Below are 16,796 nucleotides of genomic sequence, written 5' to 3'. Positions count from 1 at the left end.
CCTCTATACATGTGGAGGGAGGGGACTAAAGCCAACTAATTGTGTGACATAAAAGCTAGTCCCCAAAGAAGGGGTTGGGCTGTCCACACCTTTTTGTTGTTGTTAAAGATTTATTTATTTGTTTTATGTAAGTACACTCACTGTCACTTAAGATACACTTAAGGGCATCAGATTCCATTACAACTGGTTGTAAGCCACCATGTGGTTGCTGGGAATTGAACTCAGGACCTCTGGAAAAGCAGTCAGTGCTCTTAACCACTGAGCCATCTCTCCAGCCCCTGCCCACACCTTTAATCCAATCCTTTGGGATGTAGAGACAGGCAAATGGGCAGCCTGGTCCACATAATGAGTTCTAGGCAGCTATGGCTGAATAATGAGGCTCTGTCCATAGAAAAATAAAATAAAATAAAAAGATCAAAACAAAGCACACAGCCATTTGTGAGTCAGGGAGTGTATGTGTGTGCAAGTGGATGTGATAGCTGGCTCACAGAAATGAAAGGATAACCCTAGCTGTTGGCTCTCTCCTGCCATGTGGGTTCCAGGGACAGAAATCAGGTCAGCGGGCTTACAGGCTGACTGTGTGTGAATATTTTCCCTGAATGTATGTCTGCACCATGTTCATGCCTAGTGTTTGCAGAGGTTCTAAGAGAGTATCAGGTCCTCTGGAGTTACAGGTGGTTATGAGCACCATGTGAGTGCTAGAAACTGAACTGAGGTCCCTTGCAAGAGCCACAAGTACAGTGGGGCATGGTGGTGCACGCCTTAATCTCTGTACTCAAAGGCAGAGGTAGCCTAGTCTTCATAGTTTCAGGGCAGCCAGAGCTGCATAAAGAGAAAGGTCTTATTTGGGGTGGGGCAGCTTGCTGGTGAGGCAGAGGCAGTTAAGTGGATCTTTGGAGTTTGAGACCAGCCAGTGTAGTCTACAGAACTACTTGTGTAGTTAGTTCCAAGACAGCAGGAATACACAGAGAAACCCTCACTGGGAGTGTGTGTGTGTGGGGTATACAAGTGCTCCTAACCACCAGGGCATCTCCCTAGCCAGTGGGGTGTTTTTGTTTTGTTTTTTAAAAAAAAAAAAAAAAAAAAAAAAAGCCCATGGTGGTGCTTTTAATCCCAGCACTCTGAGGCAGAGAGGCAGGTGGAGTTTGAAGCCAGCCTGGTCTACAAAGCAAGTTCCAGGATGGCTAAGGCTACACCAAGAAACCCTGTCTCAATAAAACCAAAAAACAAAAATCAGTGTATTTATTTGTACTTTTTTGGGTGTGTGGTCTCTTCTCTCTCAATATATGGGTCCTGGGGATGGAACTCAGGTAGTCAGTCTTAGTGGTAGGGCTCCTTGTGGCTAAGCCATATGTGTGGCACAGCCAGTAAGATCCCTGGATGGGCTGCCAGGAGAGGTGGCTCAGTGGTTCATGCTTGCCACTCTTCCAGAGAAGTTTGGGTCTCAACACGCATACCACATAGTTGTGGCCTGCTGCCCTCTTCTGGCCACCATGGGCACTGTACACAAGTAGTGTACACACACAAAACAACTAAGATGAATTTATAAAGACCCCTGGAAAACCCAGGGTTCTGTGCTGTGTGCTGACCCTTAGCACAGCCCTGATGTGCTGTTCACAGCCCCGTGGAGTGGCAGGTGCCATAGCCTCAGCATCGACAAGTAGCCAGGTAGTGGGATGGAGTGAGCAGGAAGCAGTGTTCTAGACATTGGCAAGAGCAGGCACCTGGGCTAGGAGCACACTCTGCACCTGGGGGTGGGGTGGGGTGCTGTGTCCCCTCCTTTGCTATGGTAACCTGAGGTGAGAAGGCACATCACCTCTTGAGTGCATGTACCCATCTGTGGGCTGAGAATGTGTCGTGGACAAGGGAAAGCCCCATACACGTGTATACACTAGGCCTGCACGTCCAGCTCCCTCCCAGACTCACATGACCCTCTTAAGTTCAAGGCAAACAACCACATGTGACGGACACCTTTTCTGCCTCAGCCCTGTGGGCTGCCAATGGTAGAAGGCACTGTTGTGGGCTCTGCTGGGGCAAAGAGGGACCCCTGTTCTACCAGGAAGGATGCAGATGGCATGCTAGCTCCCAGAACTGTCTAATCTGATCCTGGCACTCCTGCACACCCTCTGTATGGTCTGAGAACACGTGGCAGGTGTGTGAGCAGCTCCTGAGCTCTGCCCTCCCACCTGAACCTGCACGTTCCCTTTGCTATTGCATCTCAGTGGGATTGTCTCTGTGCTCGCCATGGCAATGCCCTGTCTGAGATGCCATCCCTGAGAGGCTCCCCCTTTCCGCTGGGTAGAGGACCCCCCCCCCGCTTGTTCCCCTTTTCTCCATCCATAGGGAGCTGTATGATACTATCTGGCACCCATCAGACCTGAGCCACTTCACCATGCTAGCAGGAGCTCTTCTCCTCTTTGCTGCAAATGGTGAGTTTATATTTATTTTGTGTCTCTCCCAGAAGGCTATGTTTTCTCCCAGGGGCTCTGCCAGTCTGGTGGACAGCCATGACCTCAGTGTCTGGGCACAGAGATGTGGAGAGAATGTCATAGACACATAACCTCAGTCTGCCACCTGTCTCCTGACTGCAGGCACATAAACCCACAGTAAAACTACCCACACTCCAGGAAACCCCTAGCTCCTTCCCTGACCTCTGACCTCAGTCCAGTATCCCCCCAGTCTCCTCCGGAAAGAAAAGACACCACTCTCCTGCACTTTGCACAAAATGTATTTCTGTGACATCCTGAAGTACAGACATTTCCCCAGACCCAGGTAGGAAAGCAATGGGATGTGAGCTCTGCTCAGGGCCTGCAGGGCCAGAGGGCGTGGGATGGAAAGGATGGGCTGAGGCTGCCCAAGTGCTGCATGGGGGAAGCAACCTGGCAGGGAGATTTTCCTCTGGGAAGATCAGTCGCCTCTCCCTGAGTTCTGGGAACAGCCGGGCCCCTTCTGACTGTAGGCAGGCAAGCCCGGAAAAACGGGCACAGAGAAGAAAGAGGGCAGAAAAAGCCACACCAGAGGCTGCCTCCAGGGTCAGCTTTGCTCCCTAAAGCCTGCTTGTGTGCATGGGTCTCCTCAGTAGCTGCAACAATGAAAAGCAATGCTGAGATACAATGACAGGGTGCAGGAGATAGCCAGAGAGCTTGCTGTTACTGCCTGTCACACAGCGCAGCAGCTTCTCAGGGACAACCTGACTGGGCTGGAGGGACAGAGGACTGTCCAAGTGCTGGTCTGGAGGTGGCTTCCTGCTGCCACTGTGAGGCTGGAGTGGGGACCTCCTGCCTTGGAGGGAGCTGTAGTATCTTCTGGACAGCGGGTGGGCTCAGCTCCGCTGCTGGTGGGAGTACCTGGGCACTGGGGTGCTGTGGGCAGATAAGGGCTACAGAACAAGGAAAGACCCTGGTCCCGGAAGGTGCCAGCTGCAGAGCTGAGGCGGTTTGGGGCATGTTTGGCAGAAGGGGCAGTGTAATTGCCCCTGAGTTCTGACCCTCTCTGGGCTGCAGCCTTCAAAAACCTGGGGCCTGAGGGAGACTTGAGGCAGCCTCTCTCCATAGCAGCATGGCCACAGACAGGCCTGGCCAGAGAGCAGTGGGCCAACAGAGCCCTGCTTCTCCAGGGTCCTCTGGACAGGATCTGCTTGGCCTAAGGCCTGGGAACAGCTTACTCTTTTGGCCCCAGATGGCTTACAGCCTGGAGCACCAAGGCTTCTGGGAAACCCAGTAGGGCTGGACTTAATCCTAAAGCTTGCCAGCCTCACTCACCTGGGAGCCTGGACAGGGCACTCAGGCAGGGATCAGGGATGTTGAGTAGCCTGCTAAGGGCCAGCCCCTCCCACAACAGACAGAAGCCAGGCCAGGGTCAGCTCACTGGGAAGGGGCCAGGCACTCACAGCATTAGAGGCAAGCCTGGCTGGGGCAGGAGGGAACATGGCAGCAACCAAAGCTTGGAGGCGGACCAAGAGTGGCAAGGAGCTGCAAAGACTCGGGAGAAGTCATACACACAAAACTTCACACTTCCTAACCAAAAAAAAAAAAAAATATATATATATATATATATATATAATATATATCTCACTAACATTAAGGAAATGCGTCGGCTGTGCAAGTCCTCGCTGTCTCTTCACCCTGTGGGAGGCTCCGCAAAGGGACCTGCCCACTAGACCTCCTCCAGCGCTTCCTCCCGGCCTGTGGTCCGAGCTGTGTGGCCTCTATCTGGACGTGTCCATGTTCTCCTCTCTAAAGTTACTGCAGTGCTCAATCACCTTGCTGGATGAAACCGGGGAGAGCATTGGAGGGTGGCTAAGGAGAGCGGCTCTCCTGGAGCCCCACAGCTACTTACCAAGCTTTCAGAGTGACCCTGACGTAGTCTTGAATGGTGTTGCCAGTGATTAGCAGCACACCTGGGAAGTAGTACCTGTGGCCATGAATGCTGCCACTGCCCTCAACTTAGGAAAAGGAGGAAGTCCTACCAGCAGCCATGCCTGACCTCCCAAACCCACTGCTGCCTTCTTCAGCATCTGCCCTGCCAGCCAGCAGCTCTTCCTCTCCTCAGAGGCCCACAGGGGCCCCCCAAACAGACTGAAGATATGCACAGGCCCTCAGTGTGCCAGCTCAGCCTGCTCCCTGAGAACACTGCCACCCACTGCAGTTTGCCCTTCCACTGCTTGCCTGTTACTCAACAGGGTTTCGGGGTTCACCGCAGCCTCCATTTGCTGATAGGCTGCACTGAGGGCTTTTGAGAAGGGTAGTTCAGGATAGTTCATTCGTTGAAGCAGAGGGCCTGCTGGCTCAGACACATTGCAGGCCTCAGGGGACCAAGAGGGCTCGCTGACAAGCCCCACACAAAAGTCCTGGATCTTGTCTAACATAGATAGCCCCAAGCCCACTGGTAAAAAATCTGCAGGCAGCTGTTCAGTTCTAACACTTTCCAGGGGACTCCCAAGGGACACTAAGTTCGAGGACCAGTCAGTTCAAACTGAACCAGTCTCTTCACCAGAAAGACTGAATGGCAGAGTGCTGGGGTCTCCACAACAGAATGGCATGGGGATTGGCAGTGGGGGGGGGGGGGTAGGGGGTGTTTCCGTGGCTCAGGCTATCCTGTGCTCAGATTTGTGACAAAGGAATATTCTCCCAAAGAGCATGGATCCAGGAGCGAGGAAGGCAATCCCACTGATTCTAATGTAGTATGCACATTCTAGTGCACACAGGGAGGGACAATCAGAACTGAGGGTTAAATATTCAACACTGAATCCCAGAGACACAGAAGACCAGGGAGGATTCTGGCATGCCTTGGCCCTTCACTCTGATATCATCTGTGTGTGTGTGTGTATTTGTGCGCATGCATGCATGGAGCCCTGCACATGCTAGGCGAGAGCTGTACCACTGAGCCTCATCCCAGCAGTCCAAGGGTGTGTTTCCCTCATATTTGCGTTCAAATAACCCAGCACTGTATGCACGTGGCTTCTAGCATATGCTCACTGCACTGAGTCCATTTTTATTGGAATAACACTGGTCAAAAATAATGCAGAATGCTTGCTAGTGCTCGGTGCTCAGTGGGAATTGAAAGCAGAGCAGCTCCCCTGAGAGTTAAGACCCTGTCTGTCGTCCATGGGCAACAACAAGAGGCCTCTGCTGGACACCCATACACTGTTTGCTCCACACTCAACCCTGATAACTCCTGGAGATTTCTGACATCCCCACTGTGCCCTTTGCCCCCATACCAAGGTGCCTAGTCAGGAATGCAGTTTGTTTCTTACCGGGCCATCTCCTTGGTTTCCTGCCGGGCAGTTGCCATCTTGATCAAGTCTCTCAGCAGGGGCATCCCACCTTCTTTAATCAGCAGGGGGCAGTACTTGTCAGCTACAAGGTAGGGGCAATAGTGAGGACAGTGTGCATCTACCAGCTTGTTCCCAGACACGCTGAACGTTAACCAGAACTGTTCTACAGTTGCTGCCTGGGGAAAGACACTGCCAGGAGGGAGTAGGAACAGGCCAAGGGTGTCAGGCCTCCTGGGGCCACATGGAGGGGAATGGGCAAGTCTTTGGGAAAGATACTTCCCCACTGTTTCCCAGAAATTGTGGTTATAATTTTCCTGGAGTTGGTCCTATGGGAAATATCTTGACCATAGGCCCAAAACATGAACTCTCTCTGAGAGGTCTGATGGTGACACAGGTTCCCTGGAAGTTCTGGAGCCAGATTCCACAGTCAGAAGCTGGAATTTATGATGTTGCTAGTAAGGCACCCCCAGGTGACTGTGGTGACCAGCCAGGTGTCCTTCTGCCCTGCAGTTGGCAAAAAGACTGGGAAGTTCACTGGCCGGGAGGGGAAGAGTATGAAGAACGGCACCTCTGATGGTGCACTAGGCTAACAGGCACACTGGCATCCCTCCCATGCCAACAGTGAGTCTCTGTGTCTCTCCTGTGTGCCAGCTCCCTGAGGATATGCTGTGTTCAACTGAGTGACTGAGCTAAGGGACAGGAGGCACTCACGGTAGACAGACACGAGGTTGTACAAGGCCCAGGTGGCCCAGTGCTGGCTGACTGGAGAAATACCCTGGGGAAGGAGGCGGAGGATCGGCTCAAAGGACCTGCAGGAGAGAGACGACTGTTACCTGGAGGCTGGGGAGGGGGAGGCTTTCTCCTCCATGCAGGGTCCTAAAGGCAGCATGGGCAAGCCTGTAGGATGCCAGGGCCCTGCTGCTGGCCCCACCCAGAAGCTCGCTCTGGAGAAGACCAAAGTCAGGGAAGAGGGAGAGGACAGAAAGCTAGGGTCTTGGTAACCAAGAGTGTGAACTGGTAAGGAAGGGAGCCTTGAGAGAAACCTACAATAATTCTAGGCCAGTCTGTGGCTCCAGCCCCCAAACCAGAACATCTCATCAGCCAAGCTTCATTCAGAAGCGCCCTGGGATTCAGCTTCCTGCCTCCCAGGGACCTGGGGCCTGAGCACAGCCGCTCAAGATGGCTTTCCTTTCAACTGTTTACCATACACAGTGTGGCAGGGAGATGGACTGAGGCAGCTGGATGGCCATGGGCGGGGTTACAGGTGACTTGTACTTTGCTGTATATAACATGCATAAGAGACAGGCCTGGCTAGATGCACACGTTAACAAGTGGGAGAGGTGCCCCTCACACACTGGACCTTACAGTGAGCGAGGGCAAACACCTTTGGAGAACAGGACCAGGGTGGAGAGCTCTGGCACCCCACGTTGGGACAAGCAGCTTCTGATTCTCCATGCTGTGTACCTTCCCATCTCTGACCTGTAGTTGATATTCCTTCGGGAGTTGATATCCCAGCTCTGGATGGCCGCCCACATACGCTCCTCCACCTCTGCCCTCTGAGGTTCACAGACACCCCAGGCCTCAGGCCCATCAAACATGATGTGAGACAGGACACCACAGGCGTTGTAAGAAACCTCAATGCCGTCAGCCTTGCTCTCCAGCAGGTTGCTACCAAGGAGGGAGAAAATCCATGATGTACGTGCTCGTGGGCGGCAGCCTCCGCCTGCTGCCAGGGGCACTACTCTACATCCTCCTGCTTCATCCTCGTGGTTGCCAGGGTTACAGGCCTGCACCACTGCTCAGCGGAAAATCACTTGGCTCCTTTTTTTCTACTTTTGAGTCAGGCTGGCTTGGAGTTTGTGGTATAGTCAAGATTCCTGCTTCATTTCCCAAGCTCATGTCACAACATCTAGCCACTTGGTATACACAGTCCTTCAGAGAAAAGGATGTAACATTACTGCCATCTGTGGTAGGCTAAAAGACTAAAACACTGCTCTTTCATCCTGGAGCTAGGTCCCAGTACCCATGATGGCTTGCAATCACTTGTGCCCTTCAGATCTTGAGAAAAGACCCAGAGCCTTAGCCTTTATAGGCAGCTGCACTCATGGGCACATCCCATCCCTCACATACACAGAATGAAAAACAAGATCAAAGGAAAACAAAAGTACATTATAGGGGCTGGAGAGATGGCTCAGCGGTTAAGAGCACTGACTGCTCTTCCAGAGGTCCTGAGTTCAATTCCCAGCAACCACATGGTGGCTCACAATCTTCTGTAATGGGATCCGATGCCCTATTCTGGGGTGTCTTAAAACAGCTACAGTGTACTCATATACATAAAGTAAATATTTTTTTTTAAAAAGCACAATATAGAGAAGGCAGTATCAACAACAGAAACTGGACAGAGCACAGTGTTCACAGTGTACACACAACTGTTCTGAGTATTCTGGCGGCCCAGGAAGTACCAACCTGAAGACGCTGATGAACTGGGAGGTCATCAACTGAGGTCGCAGCTCCTTCACCTCTGCCACATTCCCCAAGAGCCCTAGCATGTTACGGTGTAGCTCCTGCTTCTCTGGGAACTCCTGGGGAACGAGAACCAGCAAGGCCTTCACGCTTGGTCCCTTCAAGTCTGATACTGTTGCCCTGCAGGTTTTGTGGGCGGGCACCTGTGTGAAGGGACCTTCTAGACAAAGGAGAGGCACAGGAGGCCAACCCCAACTCTCCAGTGCTGCCGGACAGAGGCCCTGGAGAGAGCTGACTCGGGAGGACTGTGGCTCCACTTGCCACAGCTCAGAAGAGTCCTTTTAGGGGAGCCCCTAAGAAGCTACCAACAAAACAGAGTCCTACATTCTGGGCAGAATTGTATCTTGTTAGCAGGGAATGGTCTGTGGGCAGGCAGAACAGAACAGGAGGCACAGCTGGATGGCATGGCTGAGAGGAGGTTCCTGGCACATCTCTCAGCAGCAGACATGGTTTGTGTGTGGCTGGCCCTGTGTGTCCATGGGAGGCTTGTGTGGGATGGCACCCGTGGGATGGTGGCAGCCTGGGAACTGCCTACCTTCAGGCAGTCGAGAAAGAGCTTCATGCCATTGAAGTTGAGGAACATCTCGCAGTTGTCAGGTGTCTCATCTGTGATGTTCCACAGAGCACTCCAGGAGAACTCCATGACCTGGTCACACTGTGGGGGAGGCACAGCTCAGCTATGTCCTCCTGAGGACACATGGCCAACTCTGACACAGAAGGCTCTGGGGTGAGAGCAGAGTGTGTGAGCTCTGCTTACCGTCTTGTCCAGCAGTTTCTTCTGGATCAGCTTCAACATGGTCTGTGGGCAGAGGAGAGAGGCTGCCTGAAGCCGGGGCTCCACCAGCTTAGGAGCTCAGCAGGGAGGGGGCACTGCCTGTCCCAGGTGACAGCCTGGCAGCACCCAGGTCTTTTGGAAGTGATTTGAGGGTGGGCAAGGACAGACCTGGGGACACACTTGTCACAGTGCTTCCCTGCTAGGGGCTGCACTTCCCCAGGGATAAGGGAGGGTGACAATTGGTGCCCCTAACCCCCAAATCTTTCTTTCCTTCCATATTTATCCTGTCCCAGGTGCTAGACTAAGAATTTATTCATACCAGGCCAGAAAGGCATAGTGATGAAGGGCCAGCCCTGGGTCTTTTGGAATAGGGCTTACTGCATGGAGCTGAGTGGAAGTAGTTAAAGACAGAGAAGACCACACAGTCATAGCAACAGTCACATTAAGAAAGTCTTCTGAGAGCCAGGTGTGGTGGTACAATCTTTAACCCCAGCACTTGGAAAGCAGAGGCAGGTGGATCTCTTAGTTCAAGGGCAGCCTGGTCTACAGATCGAGTTCCAGGACAGCCAGGGCTACACAGAGAAACCCTGTCTGAAAAACAAAGCACAAGAAATTCTTCTGAGACAGGCATGGTGGTGCACACATTTACTACAAGCACTCGGGGGAGGTAGAGGTAAGACCAGCCTGTGGTACATAGCAAGTTCTGGGCCAGCCAGGGCTACACAGAAAGACCATGTCACAAACAAACAAACAAGCAACTCTTCTAGGGGAGTGTAGAGATGGTTCCGTGGTTAGGATTATGTCCTACTCTTGCAGAGGACCCAAGTTCGATTCTCAGCACTCATGTCAGAAGGCTCATGGCCACCTATAACTCCAGCTCCAGGTGGATCAAACAACTCTGGCCTCCAGAAGCACTCACCAACACACACACACACACACACACACACACACACACACACAGGAAGAAGGAAAGAGAGTGTTCAGTGGTAGTGTGAAGCTCAGTGTGCTGGGCTGCTTTGCTAGCATGTGCCAGGCTCTGCCCTCAGCCCTTAGCAATTCCCTTCTCCAGCTCACCGCCAACAAGAACAGAGATGTACTTCCTTGGGTCTACCCTAAAGCATCTCCTTCCCCCTCCTACCCCTGATTCCAGATCCTATGGCAGCCTCCCTCACAGAGAACAGGAGGACAAGGGCAGTCAAGATCACATACCACGACGAAGCCCATCTTGCCTACAGCCTCCTTATGGTCATTGTCCACCTGGCAGACCAGGGCATTGCACAAGTGCACAGCGATCCGCTGGATCGACTCGTCCTGACGTGTGGGGCTGAGGATGCCCAGCAGCAGCTCATTCACCCGGCGGTACTGAAACTCCAGTTCCTCAGGGATGCTGAAGTTGCAGAGGGTCAGACAGCAGTTCCGCTGCACCTGGGCCAGGTTGGGAGACAAGCAGAGCACGTTCAGGGACAGATTTGGGACAGGACTCCAGGTCAGAGGTCACCCAGAGCTGGGGAGGCTCTCTGGAAGAGGAAGCTAGCAGGCTTTTTGGTTTGTTTGGTTTGTAGGTTTCTGAGATGGAGATGAGGGTCTCACATAGTCCAGGCTGAGCTGAGGATCACGTAGCCAGGGCTAGCTTTCAACTCCCACCCTTGCTGCCTTAGTATACCACGAGGCTCAACTAATACTTGCTGTCTTTTCTTTTCTTTTCTTTTTTTTTTTTTTTTTTTAGTTTTATTTATTGTGTATATGAGTACACTGTAGCTATCTTCAGACACACCAGAAGAGGGCGTCAGATCCCATTACAGATGGTTGTGAGCCACTATGTGGTTGCTGGGAATTGAACTCAGGACCTTTGGAAGAGCAGTCAGTGCTCTTAACCTGTGAGCCATCTCTCCAGCCCCCTTGCTTTTCATTTGTATTGAGGTTATTCTAAAAAAAGTTTTAAAAAAGTGAAATTTTTGTATGGTATATAATTATTTTTTTTTTAAAATCCGTGTAACCACTACCTATGTCAAGAAACAACACTGCCAGCACCCGAGTCCCTTTCTGATCCTAAGATTCTGTCCTCCCTTCCCAGGGAGCTCAGCACTGCTCTGAGGTCACGTGTTGCCCCACACAGGTGAAAGGCACTTACCTGCCTTGCAGTCTACGCTCCCATGAGACTCAGGTTTCCCACTGACTCTCCCGCTAAGAGGCCTGTGGCCACTGTCCTCCCATGACACTCAGTTTACCCCCGACTCTCCCGCTAACGGGCCCATGGCCACTGTCCATAATGCCTTACACATGTGCTCTGCTGTCTGTCACACAGCTGCACTAAGGTATACGTGGTTGGGGGGCTCTGGGGTTCGTTTCTTTGAGAGGATCTTATGTAGTTCAGGCTGGCTTCAAACACAGCTGAAGATGACACTGAACTTCTGATCCTCTTGCCTCCACCAAGCCTGGCTTCCTTGAGGGCTCTCTGGATCAGAAGGTGTAGGTGGACACATGTTCATGTTGCTAGACAGCACCAGGCTGTCATCCAGGTGGCTGTGTACAGGCATCTGGCCACACCCCTTCTCAGTTGTTCTTTCCCAGCCTGAACATTTATGGTGATGCATAAATGTACTACACTGGTCGTCATTTAATCTCTTGTTCTTCCTTGTTAAACATATTTTGAGTGTTTTGCCTGCATAGGTGCACCATGCATTGTGATAGGGGAGGGCAGACAGTGCTGGATTCCTTGGATCTGGAATTACAGCCACTTGGGAGCCACCACCAAATGGGTGTTGGCAACTAAACCCATGTTCTCTGCAGGGGTAATAGTAAAAGTTTGTGTGTGTGTGTGTGTGTGTGTGTGTGTCTTTCAAGACAGGCTTTTTTGTGTATCCCTGGCTGTCCTGCTGGCCTAGAACTCACAGAGATCTGCTTGTAACAAGTGCCTTTAACTTGAGCACTGAGCCATCAACCCAGCCCTACATTCTTCTTTATTAAGTATTGTCACTCTCCATGCTTTATCAATTACACTGTTTAGAGGGTATGGCCCCTTAGGCAACATCTTGGTTTTCCCTTTATCATACAACACACATGCACACACATTTTTACATGCTGGGAGCCAAGCCCCGGACCCCACGCTCTGTACATGCTAGGCAAGTGCTCCACCACTGACTTACACCCCGGCCCCAAATGCTGTAATTTGAGAAAGCTTATTTTGCTTTTTTTTGTTTGTTTGTTTGAAATAGGCTTTCTTTGTGTAGCCCTGGCTGTCTTGGAATTTACTGTGTAGATGAAGCTAGCCTCAAACTCAGAGAGTCCTCCTGCATCTGCCCTAGCCTTAAAGTTTAAAGGTAACCAACCCTTTACAATGTTTATATGCTACAATTTCTGCAGAAAACTACTGTCCTAGCTCCTTTGTTGTGTTGTTTCAGAGAGGTTCTTCTGTGTAGCCCTGGCTGTCCTGGAACTCACTATGTAGACCAGGCTAGCCTGGAACTCCAGAGATCTGCCTGCCTCTGCATCCTGACTGCTCAGACTAAAGGAGTGTGCCACCATCACCCAATAACTCCTTTGCTTTCTTGATTTTAATTTTATATATGTAGGTGTTTTGCTAGCACATGTCTGTGTACCACATGCATGCTGTGCCCATGGAGGCCAGAAGAGGGTGCTGCATCCCTGAGACCGGAGTTACAGATGGGTGTGAGACCCATTTGACCCATTTGAACCTGGGTCCTCTGCAACAGTAGTCAGTGCTCTAAACTGCTGAACCATCTCTCCTTGCCCCAGTTTCTTGATTTTCTTCTTGATACAGGGTTTGACACTGAAGCCCAGACCTCAATCCCACCTCAGTCTCCTGAGGCTGGGCTCACAGGTAAGAGCTGGCATGCCTGATCCCCATCCTTTTTTTCTTTTAGGTAGGCCACATCTTCAGAGCAGAACTCAAACACACTGATGTGCACCACGCCTTTAGTCCCAGCCCTGGTGAGCTGGAAGTAACCATGTGGTGCACATCGTTAATCAGCTCTGCAGGCTGTGGCAGGCAGAGCTCTATGAGTTCGAGGCCAGCCTGGTTCATGTAAGGACTTGCAGGAGAGAGCTAGAGTGAGACCCTGTCTCAAAAGAGAAGAAAAGAAAACAAAACAAATGGCATCCACATTACACAAACATGCAGAGTGGTGCAGACAACCTGTTTACTAAATTCTCATGCATAGACCACATCTCAGAGTAAAGGATGGCAGGGGAAGGCTAGGTGTGTGGTAGAGTTTTAGGTGTTTTTCATGTCTTTGTAACTGTTCTATGGTAAATGTTCTTTTATTATTTTATAATTAAAAACAGGTACCACCTGTTTTTAGAATGCCCCCGCCCCCAACAATGATAGGGAGAGAGGGGCGGAGCAAATGGCAAATCAGGAGCACAGAGGGCAAAGGTGGGGTGGCCACAGGCAGGGGACTGCAGTTGAAGACAGCTTCTGGGGTCCCTGTGTGCCAGGGGCAGGTTTCTGAGACAGCAATTGTGCGAGGAGAGTTGGCAAAGGCCACCTAAGCCTGGGGGAGCCTGGGGAGCAGGAAGGGATACTGGGCCTAAGCATGCAGGCCGCAGCAGGCAGGGGCTCACCGTCACCTCCTGGTAGGACTCCATGCCATTCAGCACCACCTGGATGACCTGCCGCCGCAACTTGACACTCTGCTCCGAGCGGTACTCAGAGTTGGTCAGGTAGAAGAGGGCAGCACTGCCTGTCACTTGAATGTTCTTGTCATACTTGTGACACTTGAGGGCTGTGATGACCAGCTGTGTGAACACAGGGAAGGGAATGGAGCTGGGGCACTGCCAGAGGCAGGCAAAGACAGCCTGGGCTCTTTGAGTCACCGTGTCTTCTCTGGGGGAAAGGCTGACCTTAGACCTGCTCTCCTGGAGAGATGTGAGATCAGAAACTAGGGCAGGGCCTGAACAAGCTGGCAGTGAGGCCAGCACTGCCAAAGGGTGGAGGTTTGCAAGGCAAGGCTACCTGTTCCCCTGGGATCAGGGCTGGGTGCAGAAGGACAGAGAAGGAGGGCAGCAGTATCTGGGAGCCTGAGGGCCTTGGGTTCTGAGCTGACCTTCAGGGCCCGCAGAAGCTGGTTGCAGCGTTCAATGCGTGCAATGTCAAACAGCAGGTTGATGGCCCTGGACGTGATCTCGGGCCGGTGCTCTGTGTAGGCCTCGATGGCGTTCAGCACCTGCTCTTCATTTTTGTCACCACTCACCTAGTGACAGAACATGTCAGGACAACCCAGGCAATGGGACCCCAGTGCTATGCGGTACCTGGCCACTTCCTCCTCCCAACTCCACCTCTTACTTTGTAGGCTGGAATGTGTGTAAGACGACACAAAGAGGTCTCAAAGAGCCCAAGGAACTGCAGTGGCCTCTTCAGAGCCCGGAAGGGCATGATGCTGCTCTTGGACGGCTCGGTGCTGGGGAAAGAGCATGTCAGAGCTAGCCACCTGACAGGACCTAACCTGGGCTCCCTCATGGACTAGGAACTCCACCCATAGAGAATCAATGGCTTCTAATCTCATCCTGACCCTGCCCAACCCACTGTGGAGCTGAGCCTGACCTTCAACCCCTGGTCCTCCTACCCCACCTCTCAAGTGCTGGGACATGCTTCTATGCCTGCTTTGATCAAAGTCAGAGCTTTGTAACACTTCAGCTGCATTCCCTGCTTTCACTTCTTGATGGAAGGGTGGGAGGGCATAGTGTAGAACATGGACTGGGAGCTGCCACCACTGCCAGTACCTTTGAAAGGTCCCCTGCCATTATACCACTGACACATTTCACTGACAAGCAAGAATAAGCTCCTCTTTCTGTTTTCTTGTCTTTTTAAGATTTACTTATTATTGTACATAGGTACACTGTGCTTGACTTCACACACACCAGAAGAGGGCGTCAGATCTCATTACGGATGGTTGTGAGCTACCATGTGTTGCTGGGTTTTGAACTCAGGACCTTCAGAAGAGCAATAGGTGCTCCTACCAGCTGAGCCATCTCACCAGCTCAAGATGAGTTCCTCTGCCATCTAAAGCTAAATACTGCTGAGGGAGGCTGGAGGCCAGTCACAGTGGCTGGCCTGGAATGAGATCTCAGAAGTTCACAGAGGCTCAGATCAGCCATGGCACCATGACCTGAGGGACAGCAGTACCCCTGGCCTGCTGGTCCCCACCATTCCACCATGCCCAGTGTGGTTTGTTTCTTAGGCTCTCAACCTATGGCTGCCAGATCTCGGTGCAGATTGACCCAGACGATCAGAAGATCACCATGCTGCTATGTGATCTCTTCAACAGACTCAGAAGGCTTCAGGCAGCCGAGTGTGCACTTCCCCTGCCAGTGCCCAGAGTGACTTTCCTTTCCTGTCAGCTCACACAGGCCACAGCAGGCAGGGCCTGTCTCTCTCTCTCTCCCCCCTACCCTCCCCCGCGTCTGTCTTTCTCTCTCTTCCTTCCTTCCTTCCTTCCTTCCTTCCTTCCTGTTAACGTACTGAATGTGTGTGTATATGTGCCTGTGCATGCTTGAGTGCTCACACTCATGGGGACATCAGCAGATGTTTGTAGGAGTGGGTTTCAGGGACAGAAAGCAGGTTGTCAGATCTGGTGACAAGCACCTTAACATGCTGAGGCATCTCACTGGCCCTTGCCTTTTTTTTTTTTTTTTTTTTTAATGATTATTTAACTTTGTGGGGTTTGGGTGTTTTGCCTGGATATACGCTGTACTCTCTGTGTGTGCCTGGTGCCTGCAGAGGCCAGAAGAGGATGTCAGGTCTCCTGGAACTAGATTTACAGACAGGTTGTGAGCCTCCATGTGGGTACTGGGACTTAAACCCTGGACCCTGGCGGGTGGTGGTAGCAGCACACACCTTTAATCCCAGCACTTGGGAGGCAGAGGCAGGTGGATTTCTGAGTTCGAGGCCAGCCTGGTCTACAGAATGAGTCCAGGACAGCCAGGGCTATATAGAGAAACCCTGTCTCGAAAAACAAACAAACAAAAAACAAAACAAAACAAAAAACAAAACAAAACAAAAAACCCTGGGCCCTATAGAAGAACAACAAGAGTTCTAAACTGCTGAGCCTTCTCTCTAGCCACCCCACTCCCTTTTGAAGCTATGCAGCTCTGGCTGGCTTCAAATCCACAGAGATGAGCATGGCCTGTCTCTGGTGTACTGTGATTGAAGGTGTGCTTACCATGCCAGCCTCACCAACCTGCACAGTACTTGGCACAGGGAGCTTGCTCAGGGCTTAGTGAGTGGCCTCCTCCCAGTGGCAGAGTAGGTACCCACCTGGTCTGCCCTGCCTCCTCATCTGTCTTGGAGATGCTGCAGTTCTCTAGGATCATGTGACCAGAGATGTCCAGTGACAATAGGTTCCCCAGCTTCTGCACCAGGAGGCTGAGCACCTTCCGAGTCAGCTTGAACTTGTAGTAGCTGGAGAGGCGGTCTCGGGAGATGTCCAGGTGGCTGGAGGTCAGGTGGGGACCACAGGTCAGGATCTTACTCCTTCAGGCCACAGCAGGGAAGGATCCATGCCTGCCACAGCTTCTCCAGGCAATTCTGGAGAAACACCCTGCTGGGACTTGGGTGCCCTAAATTGCCCTCAACTCTCTACAGTGTGTGGTCTAAAGAGTGGGCTCTCTCCCTCTGTTCCATGCAAGGGTTCCCCTGATGAACACAGGACTGACACCACTTTTCTTCTATCCCCTGCTTCCTCCCCCGTCTAACTCCTGCCC

General features: G+C 51.9%; 1 protein-coding gene across 6 annotated transcripts in view; it reads right to left on the bottom strand.

Annotated features, from left to right (window-relative positions):
* Window positions 1–2,712: 2,712 nt before the first annotated feature.
* Window positions 2,713–16,796, bottom strand: part of Zer1 (zyg-11 related cell cycle regulator) — a 31,127-nt gene continuing 17,043 nt past the window's right edge. For 3 of the 6 annotated variants that reach the window (XM_021155501.3, XM_021155500.3, XM_029474032.2), the window contains exons 5-16: window positions 16,351–16,527; window positions 14,380–14,494; window positions 14,141–14,287; window positions 13,659–13,832; window positions 10,284–10,499; window positions 9,057–9,098; window positions 8,835–8,954; window positions 8,243–8,358; window positions 7,241–7,444; window positions 6,488–6,585; window positions 5,756–5,858; window positions 2,713–4,265 (exon numbers count right to left, since the gene is read on the bottom strand). In XM_021155501.3, coding sequence (XP_021011160.1) covers window positions 4,208–4,265; window positions 5,756–5,858; window positions 6,488–6,585; window positions 7,241–7,444; window positions 8,243–8,358; window positions 8,835–8,954; window positions 9,057–9,098; window positions 10,284–10,499; window positions 13,659–13,832; window positions 14,141–14,287; window positions 14,380–14,494; window positions 16,351–16,527 — 1,570 coding nt within the window. In that variant the 3' untranslated portion in view covers window positions 2,713–4,207. The remainder of the gene's footprint in view (window positions 4,266–5,755; window positions 5,859–6,487; window positions 6,586–7,240; window positions 7,445–8,242; window positions 8,359–8,834; window positions 8,955–9,056; window positions 9,099–10,283; window positions 10,500–13,658; window positions 13,833–14,140; window positions 14,288–14,379; window positions 14,495–16,350; window positions 16,528–16,796) is intronic. The other 3 variants (XM_029474033.2, XM_085835047.1, XM_021155502.2) reach the window with 3 other exon arrangements.

This window comes from Mus caroli, unplaced genomic scaffold (assembly GCF_978045245.1).
Source record: "Mus caroli unplaced genomic scaffold, Mus_caroli_1 scaffold_2, whole genome shotgun sequence".
NCBI lineage: Eukaryota > Metazoa > Chordata > Mammalia > Rodentia > Muridae > Mus > Mus caroli.
The sequence above is the reverse complement of the archived record's forward strand: the minus strand, read 5'-3'. Positions and strand labels throughout refer to the sequence as shown.